The sequence below is a fragment of the Silurus aristotelis genome (genome assembly GCF_946808225.1).
Source record: "Silurus aristotelis genome assembly, chromosome: 16".
Taxonomy (NCBI): domain Eukaryota; kingdom Metazoa; phylum Chordata; class Actinopteri; order Siluriformes; family Siluridae; genus Silurus; species Silurus aristotelis.
The window spans coordinates 1,049,673-1,062,916 of NC_139589.1; the positions used below are offsets into that span (position 1 = coordinate 1,049,673).

The 13,244-nt window shown below is 36.4% G+C and overlaps 1 protein-coding gene across 1 annotated transcript; it reads left to right on the plus strand.

The window, feature by feature from the left end:
- The first annotated feature begins 203 nt into the window (after positions 1 to 203).
- On the plus strand, positions 204 to 6,504 carry LOC310738927 (V-set and immunoglobulin domain-containing protein 1-like). Its single transcript, XM_083564438.1, has 7 exons — positions 204 to 316; positions 1,759 to 1,919; positions 2,445 to 2,652; positions 3,896 to 4,051; positions 4,800 to 4,916; positions 5,034 to 5,163; positions 5,599 to 6,504. Exons 1-7 carry the CDS (start codon positions 274 to 276, stop codon positions 5,651 to 5,653), a joined length of 870 nt encoding a protein of 289 aa, XP_083420564.1. The 5' UTR covers positions 204 to 273; the 3' UTR covers positions 5,654 to 6,504.
- The last annotated feature ends 6,740 nt before the right edge of the window (positions 6,505 to 13,244 follow it).

The following is a 13,244-nucleotide window of genomic DNA, read 5'->3' on the forward strand; positions in this document are numbered from 1 at the left end:
CTCTACAGAAAGTTTTTTCATTCTCTTGCTGGTCAGGTAGAAAAATCGAGCAGGGCAAACATCAGCAGGCGTGCACAGGCAACAGAAAAGCAAACTCAAACACATACAGTAACTGTTGATTTGTTCGTTGAAGTTTCTGAGGGTGTGAGCTTTCAGGGCTTGGGAAGATAAGTTTGGTTCCAAAAAAAAAAAAAAAATCATTGTTACGGAGTGAGGAAGCTGTGAGCTCGTAATCACTTCTCTTTTCCAACATCTTCGAAAAAACATCTCAACATGTCACTTCTCGGCTCTGTCTTATTGTTGTTAAGTATTGTGGGTGAGTCCATTTTGTTGGTCAGATTATTGTTTTTTTTGGCGGTTGAAGTATGTAATATTCCAACAACACGATGATGATGGAGAAAACTGGACGGTTTTAATGTAAATACAAATAAATATGAAAACTATTAAAGGATTTAACAAAATTGAAATCAGTTCCAATCAGATGAAATCAGTTTTATTGCTCTGAAACTAACCAGGTTAGGAACGTTAAGCCTGGACGCAAATGTCCTTCATTTTACGCCAACATATTAAAATATAACTGTTTTGCATTTTTAATCCTATTTCTCTTGCTGAATTATTAGTTTTTAAAATATGTATTTATGTAATTATATATAAGACCCATAGTAACCCTGGACTGTATTTTAATACATTTAGCTAATCGATATACACTATATAAATATAATACACAGAATATATGGCTAGATTTTAAAATATTCTGCTTTTCATCTGATCTAATGTACAATATGCATATATTGTAAAGTATAAAGATTATAACTAGGCTACAAAAAGCTTTTAAAGGTGACTGATTGTTTTTCAGGACAAAAATCGCCAGTACTTCAGTCATAATGAAACATTAACATATAATAAAATTCAACAAATATTTTGTTTACAATATTAAACAAATCCCAAATTTAGACTACATTTTGTTTGATTGATGAATATGAGCTACACTTTTCTACCTGTAAGCCTCAGCCCTCAGCCATCGCCCTTTCTTTCTCCGCAGCAGCCATTTTCTTCTTTTCATTTCAATTACAAAAAGACACGCGGTGTCAATAAACTTTACAGGAAATCGCAGGTGCTGCTTTCGTATTGTTGCAGAAGGAACATCGCGCACGTCGTTTCTTCACATCGAGCCGCATTTGATCCTGACTGATCGTATTTTTTCAAGGCTTGGATGATTTGAAGGTTTGACTAAAATGCAACGTGTAGAAAAGTGAATAAAATTGTCGTTTTTTTGTTTTGGAACAAACAAATTCATGCACATGGGGTTTGAATTGATTGAGCTCGATGTTTGAGATTTTATGCTTGAGGTTTCGGACTTTATGATTTTTCAAAAATCTTCCTGGAGCAGATCCCAGGAGGAGGAGCTTTTATTGTTTGAATAAGAATGTAAAGGGAATGGAAGGGTAAGGAAGAAGATTTGAAAAATGCAATGCTGAAATCCAGAGTTAGTTGTGATCACATGAACCATGTGCTTATGGTTTTGAAATACTTTACTTCACTTATTTAACTTTACTCCAAATAGAAAATAGAAAAGATTTACAATGGCCTTCCAAACCCCTCATTATTCTAATCCTAAATAAGCGATTAAAAAATATATATATTTTTTTTTTTATTATGGTCTGCAGTATAGAAAACATGTTTTGTAAGTCATTTACCAAATGTACCTTTTTTTTTTTCAATAAATATATTTTTGTTTATTCATTCTGTGCACTCTAGGTGGCACTGTGTCCATCACGGTGCAGGTTTCTCCTAAGGTTCTCAAAGTGACCATCGGTCAAACTGCAACACTTGATTGTAATTTTTACACCAATGAACCCTTAACCAACCTAATGGTCCAGTGGACACTCTACCCATGGGGCTCTGAGAACCCGGTACAGGTGAGGTAACAAGCTCCTATAATAACGTATACGCTACATTCACTATATCTACACTATATTAGTTAATACGTTTCAGAAACCCTGGAATTTCCAGCCATTTGTGGTTATTTCCCAAACTATTAGCACAACGTTGGAGGCACACAATTGTATCAGGCATCTTTGAATGTGGTTGCCAAAAATATTCCCTTCGCATGCACTAGTGCACAAAGCCAGCTCCGTAAATATATTTTATACATGCGTTGGAGTGGAAGATCGCTGACTGCACACCAGGCCTCCTCACCTCACCTTCTCACCTACATCAGTACCTGACTTTACTAACACCCTTGTGTCTGAATACATCTCCATAAAATCTCCACAATAACACTCCAACATCTAGTGGAACATCTTCCCAGATTTTTTATTGTAGCCATATTATAGATATCAAAGGGAGAGTAGAAACTAAGAAAGAGATGATAATAGACAGATTGTCCACATAAATCATATTCATTGTTCTTTTTTAATTGTTTTTATTATTATTATTTGTAGGTGTTCTTTTATCAGGCAGGAGTTTATGTGATTGACCAACATTTCAAAGACAGACTGAACGTCCTATCTAAAATGGGTACTTACAAGAACGCCTCCATCTCCATCAGCAACATGAAGACCACAGACGCCGGGACTTACACGTGCGAAGTCCGTAACCTCCCCGACATCGAGGGCACGACTGAGGCTAGCACGAGGGTCTATGTCCTTGGTACCGAAAGCTTCATCTGTACTTATTTTGCACCTTGATACTCATATGTTTTATAGAACCTATTCAAAAATTTTAATAGATCAAATTTTTACATTTATATTATTTACAAATGTGAGGTTATCAGACTTGGTAAAGGGTAAAGATCATAAAGATAATGGGCAATCTTAACAACATATAAATCAACATCTGGCATAAAGTCAAGTAGCTTTTTACATGTTCCTCTGTCCAGCTTTGTGGTTCAAAAGGGCTGATATCCTTAACCAACTACATCTCAAAAGAAACACAAGATTCCTGATATTAGCACAAATAAACTGACAACAGTAAAGACGAGTTGTTCTTCTTTAACTAAACCCTTTAGTACACAAGGTCACTGTGGTGTGAATGAATTTAGATGCTATCAGTGTCACAATTCCCCCTTATGCATAATGTCCTTGTGGTTTTTAGGAATCACAAATGTTTTAGATTTATTCTTTCTGATTTGTTATACAACGTGTTCATTATGAAGTATGTTTAAACAACTTCAATTTAGTCTAAAAGTTGTTACCTTGCCCTATTTGTTGCCCCTCATCCAGCAAAAATGATCATAGAGCAAGTGGGGCAGCATGATTCGCACCCCAATGGGCCTCTATTAGCTTTTAAATTGCAGTTTCAGTTTTTGACCTCTAGATGTCACACTATTTAAAGATATTTTACACAAAAATAATCTGAATGTACGTGTTTTGTTTTTGTTTTTGTTTTTTGTTTTTTTGGATTCCTTTATTCCAAAATATTACATTAGATTAGATGTTGTTTTTTTTCACTTACTTGAAAAAGTTATAGGAATTTGAATTTTAATTTACACTTCAGTTTGATTTTTTTAACTTTAATTAGTCATTATGGGTTACACCTGAACTGAATTATTAGTTGTAGTACAATATAATAAATAGCATTTCCTTTTTTTCACTTGATGGATTTCCTTTTTTGTCATTTACAGCATCCCTGGTTTCAGGGCTGGTTCATAAACATGCCTAAAAAAAGTGTTCATAAATCACCCATTATTAATACATGTGTGATTTTTACACTTATGTTTTAAAACAAAAGTACTTGTCTGAGTCATGTCTGAAATGCTGATAGATTCCATACGTTAGTTTGATTGTAAGTTATCTGTAAGTTATCAGAAAGACCTTTGGTGTAGGTATCATCTGATGGTCTTAAACTTTCTCACTGTAAAACTGTGAAAAGTATTTTGTTTGTCATCTTAAAGAGAAACCGTCACACCCGTTCTGTGGTGAGCATGGAGACGTGGCGACGGGTCATCTGGTCACTCTCACCTGCCACTCGGAGAAAGGTAGCCCTCCTCCTGTGTACACCTGGACCAGACTCAAGCAGGGGATGAGCCAACAAGTCAATGGCGTTACAAGTGTGTTTGTGTTTTAGTTTTTGTGTGTGTGTGTGTGTGTGTGTGTGTGTGTGTGTGTGTGTGTGTGTGTGTGTGTGTGTGTGTGTTTCTAGTGGGTAAAGTTCCTAGTGCTGCCTTTTCAATGCTTCAGCCATTAATTCATTTAAATGCCTAACTGTACAACCAGAAGGCATATATTTATTCAGTCCAAAATGTGTTGCCTTTGGCATTGGTATGCTAGCTGGCTAATGTTAGTTACTTTAAAATAGAGCAGTACATAATTAAAAGCATAACTAGCTAGCTGGCTATAAACTTATTTAAGTAAAATTATATACAAGTAGGGGAGTGGTGGCTCCAGCGGTTAAGGCGGTTAAGGCCCGATCGGAAGGTCGGGGGTTTAAGCCCCGGTATCGCCAAGCTGCCTTTCGTTTATTCGGTTATCTAATTAGCCAATCATTTAGCAGTGTTTAATGTTCTCTGCGCTCTGATATGCTTTTCTGATCACCATGGTTGTAAAAAGTGGTTAAAAAAGTGAAATGAGACAGAGTCACTTCTGTCTCATTCTCAAAGCATTGCTTGTTTTTTTGTTTTTGTGTACCATGCTGTGTAATTCCACTGAAAATACCAGGAGATGCTGAGATTTTTCATTTGAACCCTGCATGATTTTGTGCCTTGATACCTGATTGGGTGACTGAAGAACTGTTGAATGTTCAGGTCTACAGGAGATCTTTTGAATATTTCTCACAGTTTTTTTGTGATTTGGTTTTAGACGTGAACTCTGGCGTCCTGTACATCCAAAACATTTCGCAGTTCGAGTTTGGAACGTATCAATGCAACGCCTCCAACGCTGTGGGCTTCAACATCTGCACCATTGAACTGAGTTCAGGTGGGTTCATAAATACATGTCATTTCTCCAACACGGCAAATCCGAATTCTTTTTTTTTCACTGTGTTTTTTTCAACAAATCACAGTGCTGTTATTGTTTTTCAATCCGGTTGCTCAGAGATGAACCATGCAGTGATAGCAGGAGCGGTGATCGGAGCCCTGCTGTGTTTCGCTTTCATCCTGCTGCTGGTGTGGTTCATCACTCATCATCTGAAGAAGCAAAAATACAAAGCAGCCAAAGCTAGCGAGTGAGATTCCCACTGACAAAAATACATCCATTTTCCAAATTATGACCAAATATGTTTCGATAAAGCTTATTAAACCTCGAGAGTCACTCATGCATCTATTTTGCACTTTTTAATATATATACATTTATTGACATTCAAAAATCTTTTAAAAAATACGAATAAAAATTTTACAAAAATTACTGACAAACATTCAGCAGAAAGACTCTGGAAAAGTCTGACATAAGCGATTAAAATCTTACAATATTGAATATTCGTAATCAATAATTTGGTTGTTTTTGTAAAATGTGTTTATTTTTAATAAAGAAAAAACTCTCGGTTATAATGTTCGGCTTTGTCGAATTCGTGTTACTCTCTACTGATTTTATTGCATAGAATAAATTGATAAATGACTGAAATTAAATGTACAAGAAAGTAAAATATTTTTCTTTTTAACAGGACTCAAGCTGTGAACTATAAAGCCGTCCCTCCAAAAGACACCGTCCCTGAATAAATCACCTGAATATGCAATATATCGCCAAAAGTTTGTGAAAACCTGATTATTCTGAAGATGTGTTTTGGTGTTTGTGGAGATTCTTTCGGCCATAATGATGTTAAGGTAATGAGAGTTTAGGGAAGAATTACGTGCGTGTGGAAAAGTCGGGCGTCCCAATACTTTTGGCAATATAATGCATCACAAAGAATGCTTTTTTTATATATTTTTCCGGTGTTTTTTTAAGCTATAAAGAGACCCAATTATGTTTATATAATTTGGTTTTAAACGCACTGACTTTGCTTTATAACAGAACAGATGCAGCTTAAAACGTGTGGTGAGATTCGCCTTTTTTGTTTTTCTTTATTTTTCTCGGTTTTGTTTTAATAAACAAATGAGCTTTAAAAAATTATCCTTATGACCTTTGGATGATGTCTGACAGATGTGGTATTTTTTTTTTTTGCATCATCAGATTTATTGACTCTTACCTGAGAAATTTTCCTTCTGGCTACTTAGAATTTTTTACTCCAGTATCAAGTCTTTACCTTATTACTCAACCTTATAACTCAAAATGATTCACAAATTGATTGTCTCATCTGATTAATCGTCCAAACCACCAGTTAAAACACATGATAGGAAAAGATTGCATTAATGGCTGGTGGGAAATTCCTGCAGATGGATGTCTATAGAATGTATACTGTGTGGCACAATGTATTTTATCACAAAAAAATTATAATTAAATATAGTTACATCAAATTTAAGATGCAACAAAGAATAAAAATGCGCTCGTCTGATATCCAGACGAAAATCTTTAAAAAATCTCTGTCTATGAATTGTGTTATTTTTCAATAAAAGTTCCCGGTTTTTAAATATACAACGCATTGTGTCCTTCTGATCATTCTTAATATTGATCTATTCCTGAAAACGTAAGACATGCAAGTAACACATATTGCTTGACGTTTGGAAAATACCCTGAGTGTGTACTGGAATAAGGGGAAACACATAGACAGTGTGTCGGACCAGGAAGTGATGTGCTGAAACGCATCACACATATGATTACCCACTTCCTCTGATGCTCTGAGTTTCCTGTTATGCTTTGTGCATTCTCTTTGGCTCCTTTTTCTATTATTACTTCAGCACTCAATTATTAACATGCATGAAGGTTCGGTCCTCGGTCCTGCAGTGTTCAAATGTTGGTCGAAACAGCAGGTGTGTCCACAAACTATGTGACTAAAACCACACAAAAGACCTGAAAGTAGCACACAAACAAAAACACATGGTGGGAAACTAGGTCATTGTAGTGTACACACATTTCTGATGTACAGATATTACTTACTCTTACAGTGGTGATCAATACAATATACAATAACTTTTAGTAGAGATTTTCTTCTTCTTCTTTCGGCATTTTCGTTTCTACAGTGGATCCTCCATTTCCACACACCCCTGTCCTCTACATCTGCCTCTTTTACACCAACTACCTGCATGTCTTTCTTCACCACATCCATAAACCTCCTCCTTGGTCTTCCTCTTTTCCTCCTTCCTGGTGTCTCCATCCTAAGCATTCTCTCACTGATATACCCAATGTCCCTCCTCTGCACACCTCCCTCACCTTGTATCCAAATCTCCCAATGAACATCTCAACATCTTCAGCTGTGCTACCTCCAGCTCCATCTCCTGTCTTTTACTCAACTCCACTGTCTCTAAACTATACAACATCTCAGGTCTCACCCCAGACTCCCTCATACAACTCCTCTCTCCACCCTGTCATACGCTTTTCCTAAATACACAAACACACAATGCAACTCCTTCTGACCTTCTCTATACTTCTCCATCAACATTCTCAAAGCAAATAATGCATCTGTGATGCTCAAGATCCCAGCAATGGCAGCTTGGTGGTGCTGGGATTTGAACTCTTGACCTTTCAAGCCAAAGTCCAATGCCTTAAACACAGAGTTCCCACCTCCAATACATCTAACCATGATATACAGTGGGTACAGAAAATATTCAGACCCCCTTAAATTTTTCACTTTTTGTTATATTGCAGCCATTTGCTAAACTCATTTAAGTTTATTTATTTTCCTCATGAATGTACACATAGCACCCCATACTGACAGAAAAACACAGAATTGTTGACCTTTTTGCAGATTTATTAAAAAAGAAAAACTGAAATATCACATGGTCCTAAGTATTCAGACCCTTTGCTGTGACACTCATATATTTAACTCAGGTGCTCTCCATTTCTTCTGATCATCCTTGAGATGGTTCTACACCTTCATTTGAGTCCAGAAATTTTTGATTATACTGATTGGACTTGATTAGGAAAGCCACACACCTATTTATATAAGACCTTACAGATCACAATGCATGTCAGAGCAAATGAGAATCATTAAGGTCAAAGGAACTGCCTGAAGAGCTCAGAGACAGAATTGTGGCAAGGCACAGATCTGGCCAAGGTTCCAAAAAAATTTTTGCTGCACTTAAGGTTCCTAAGAGCACAGTGGCCTCCATAATCCTCAAATGGAAGACGTTTGGGACGACCAGAACCATTCCTAGAGCTGGCCGACCGGCCAAACTGAGCTATCGGGGGAGAAGAGCCTTGGTGAGAGAGGTAAAGAAGAACCCAAAGATCACTGTGGCTGAGCTCCAAAGATGCAGTCGGGAGATGGGAGAAAGTTGTAGAAAGTCAACCATCACTGCAGCCCTCCACCAGTGGGGCTTTATAGCAGAGTGGCCCGACGGAAGCCTCTCCTCAGTGCAGGACACATGAAAACCCGCATGGAGTTCTCCAAGATGGTGAGAAATAAGATTCTCTGGTCTGATGAGACCAAGATAGAACTTTTTGGCCTTAATTCTAAGCGGTATGTGTGGAGAAAACCAGGCACTGCTCATCACCTGTCCAGTACAGTCTCAACAGTGAAGCATGGTGGTGGCAGCATCATGCTGTGGGGGTGTTTTTCAGCTGCAGGGACAGGACGACTGGTTGCAATCAAGGGAAAGATGAATGCGGCCAAGCACAGGGATATCCTGGACGAAAACCTTCTCCAGAGTGCTCTGGACCTCAGACTGGGCTGAAGGTTTACCTTCCAACAAGACAATGACCCTAAGCACACAGCTAAAATAACGATGGAGTGGCTTCACAACAACTCTGTGACTGTTCTTGAATGGCCCAGCCAGAGCCCTGACTTAAACCCAATTGAGCATCTCTGGAGAGACCTAAAAATGGCTGTCCACCAACGTTTACCATCCAACCTGACAGAACTGGAGAGGATCTGCAAGGAGGAATGGCAGAGGATCCCTGAATCCAGGTGTGAAAAACTTGTTGCATCCTTCCCAAAAAGACTCCTGGCTGTATTAGATCAAAAGGGGGCTTCTACTAAATACTGAGCAAAGGGTCTGAATACTTAGGACCATGTGATATTTTAGTTTTTCTTTTTTAATAAATCTGCAACAATGTCAACAATTCTGTGTTTTTCTGTCAATATAGGGTGCTATGTGTACATTCATGAGGAAAAAAAATGAACTTAAATGATTTTAGCAAATGACTGCAAAATAAAAAAGAGTGAAAAATTTAAGGGGGTCTGAATACTTTCCGTACCCACTGTATGTGCTTTTTGAACATCCAATTTCATATTTAGTCCTCGTTTCCTGTTATAATACCCTCCACTCTTCTGGAAAGATGTTCCACTCCATTTTGTAGGGATTTGTGGAGATTTACTCAGCCACAAAGGTGTTCATCCCAAAGGTGTTCAATAGGGTTGGAGCTCTATAGCAGGAGTTCTTCCACACACTTTTAACCCATGGAAAGCAGATCTTCATGGAGATGGCTTTGTGCAGTTCTGGGTACTAGTTCAAGTGAAGAGAAAAAGTCATCCTACCTAATTCAAATATGTCTAATGCAATTGTCATAGTTTATCTTTGAGATGATCAGGGGTCTCTGTTTCGGTTTTAATGTATAAGCTGTTGATGCTTTTAGCAAAACTTGTAGTCTGATATAAACATTGTAAGCAAAGCTCAAAGACAGGGAATTTTTGTTCATCTGACTTTCAACTTTCAGTTCCAACCACACTGTGTTGCACTTCTTTGCATTCTCTTAGTGATTCAGAAATGCTGTTGTTGATAAGAAAAGATTAAAATCTAACTTATAACCAAGTTACTGTTTCCCTTATATGTTTACAGCCCATCAGCATATCTGAAAAAAAAAAAGCATCAGCAGGGTTCAAGCCTGGGCAGGAAGGCAGGAAATGAGAGGAGGTGATATAATATGGAGTTAATTGGACTGGACTTGAGAGGAAACATAGTAAATAATAGATTTTATGCTAATGGAATTTTAATTTGCTTGTGTGTTTCTAGAAAAAAAAATGGAGTAAATGATATAACCATGGTTCAGTTATTCAAATTCAGATGTACAGCCCAGGAAAGTGTGTAGGTTTTGAGAAGTTCTTAGAAATGACTCTTAAGTGAAAGTTTAGATCCTTTATAAAAAAGGGAAAGTCAAAAAAGTTGACCAATTTCTTGCAAAATGTGTTCCAACATTAAAACTAAAGAAGTCAATGTTTGAATGTTAAAACTAACACAGTATATCCATGACATTGTCATGGTTTGATAAATTGATAAATGTCACTATTTTGCTCCATAGAGATGATTGACTAGTGGTCAATGATGGGAACGGCAATGAGTGCTAATAAAATGCTAATACATTTCCAAAAATTATTCTTAAGTAAGTGCAAGCCGTGGGTTTGTGAAGTGAAAAGAATATTTCTATTATAAGATATATTTTTAAAAAAATTCAGAAGGCTGTATTTTTACGGTAAATTTGGAAACACATGGCGAATTTCGACACTGAACAAAAAATATGAAAACACAAAAGCAATCATGAAAGCAGCAAATTTGGAAACACAACTGTAAATATTTAAATATGTGGATATAATATAAATATAACTATATAAAAATATGTGGATCTCTTTTAGTCCCCAACTGCTCAGTGTATTTAACCTTTATACAACAATAAGGATAATAATATATATCTGTCTCTTCCCTTTACCCTTCTTCTCTCTCTCTCTCTTGCTCTCTCTTGCTCTCTCTCTCTATCTATCTATTTATCTATCTATCTATCTATCTATCTATCTATCTATCTATCTATCTATCTATCTATCTATCTATCTATCTATCTATCTATCTATCTATCTATCTATCTATCTATCTATCTATCTATCTATGGGTCGAGTTGAACATGCTCCTGAGGTACCAGTGACTACTGTTCCTGCTCCTCTCCTCTCCTCGGATCTGCTCGCTTCATCCTGGTCTGCCTCTGGATTGTGTTCTCTTTGATTGGAATCGACTCTGTGCAGCTGGGGATGTTTGACATCTACAGCCTGGAGATCTATGAAATTACGGAGTAACACTGAAGCTTTCATGATGGATTTGAACTGTAGTTAATGTCATCAGTCTGCTACACTGACTCAGGACTACAGATGATCATCACTGCACATCAACATCATTTATCTGTAATAAATGGACATTCAGTGCCACTCAGTAACAAAAATGTCAGACTTCATCATTAATGTGATCTTCCAACAAACAACAATCCAATGAAATACATTTCATAATATTTCCATAAATTTTGGATGGGATTGAGGGCTGGGATCTGGCTGGACCATTCCAGTACTTTGATTCTCCTTTTTTTGAAGTCATCTCTTTGTTGATTGTGATGTGTGCTTTGCTTTTTTATATCCATGGTTTATCTGAATGCAAATATGGAAATACAACAAAAATAAATGAAACAATAAAACAGGTACCACAACTGCAGTCCCACCGCTGCGCTGTTCCCTAATGAGCGAAGCTGTTCACAGTTTATCTGATTTCAACCGTAGTTCAGTCTCCTTTATCATTTTCTCTTGAGATGTTCACAGAAAAAATAAATATGACGTATTTTAAATCAACATTTTTGCGTAAAAATAAAAAAATAATAATAATATAGTTTACGTATTAGGAGAGAATTAATTTTTTTTATAAATCAGAACAATAAATCACTAAAACTAATAAATCACTAAAACGAATATAAAATTAAATGGCAATAATCAGTTTCTAATGGACCTCAAATTATTATATACATTTATTAAACAATTCTTACTCAATGAATAAATCAGTGAAGGATTCTCAAGTTTTCATGTTTGATAATTTCATGTGAATGTTTAATTAACGCAATTAAATGACGTTAAATTAACTTTAAAGAAAACCTTAATTTAAAGTATCACCAAAATGTATATCGTCTATAGAGACCATTATAACTGTTTAAAAAAAGATGTTTTGAAAAAAGTCTAATAAAAACAGGATTCAACCTTTTATTCTGAATTTTTCTTTTTTATTCACTATAACATTTGATGAAGGAAGCAAAAAAAAAAAAAGAAATCATAAAAAGTGCATTTAACAAAATATTTATAAATACATTTGAGTTTACTTTTCGACAGAAATCCACGTGTCAAAAACAACCTTTATACCTCTTTTTCATCCACAGCAACAAAAAAAAACACTCAAAAAAATCAGCAAAAAGATCAAACAGGTTGCGTTCAGTGGAAATTCCCTGTAACAAGAGGTTTTTAATGTTAATGCATCAAAATTCTGAGCACTTTCAACCTTTTACATAATATATTTGAAAACCAAAACATGATTAACACACTGATGCATGATTAACTTTAACTTTAACACCTTTAACCCTTGATGAAAAATAGAAGGTCAGAAGTGAATCACAGGGAAAGTTTTAACATAAGAAGATGATTAATAAATGTCTATATGTCTCAAAAACCACTGCATCTACCTCTTGAAGCTTTATCAGTATTTACAATTTAATGTTCTTACACAACATCGATGTTACAATTCAGTAGCGCAGAAAAACCTTGACAGTGTGTGAACTTAAAAGCAGAGTCTATGAAGGTGTTTGAGAGACACCTGAATGTTCCTTTTTGTTTCTATGCAACATCTCAGTAAAAACCAAAAAAAGACTAATATTGGAGAGTGAATGTGAAAGATGAGTATAAATAGGAAATTTTTGTCTCTATCTTGTGTAACCTGGATAAAAGAAGAGAAGATGTGATCAGACTCCTTCACCACCACAGTCACACATGGAGGTGGAAGCTTAATGGTTTGGGGTTGTTCTGGAGCAGGGAAGGCATGACCCCCAAAATGGCTCCAATTCCACACTTCATCATCATGCAGTTCTGTCTGGACTGCAGCCCATTGGAAGCGACTTCACCGTACAACAAGACGATGATCCGAAGCGCACGTCTGAGTTCTGTACGTGTTATTTAGAGAGCAGACAGACGTCTGGAGTGATATCTATCATGGAACCACCTACACAGTCACCGCACCTCAATCCTACTGAACTGCTCTGAGATTAACTGGATCACATTCTCCAACTAGTGAAGAACATCTTTGGCGAGTTTTAAAGTTCTCAATGAAAATAATCTGGACATTTATAGATTTGTTTGGTCAAAGTAAATCTTCATACCTACATTACTGAGTTTGCTGCATAGAAACGAAAGAAACATGCCCGTGTCTCTAAAAAAAACAAAGCACTTGAATATGAGTGCTGTAAATAATAAGTCCTTGTTTTGTG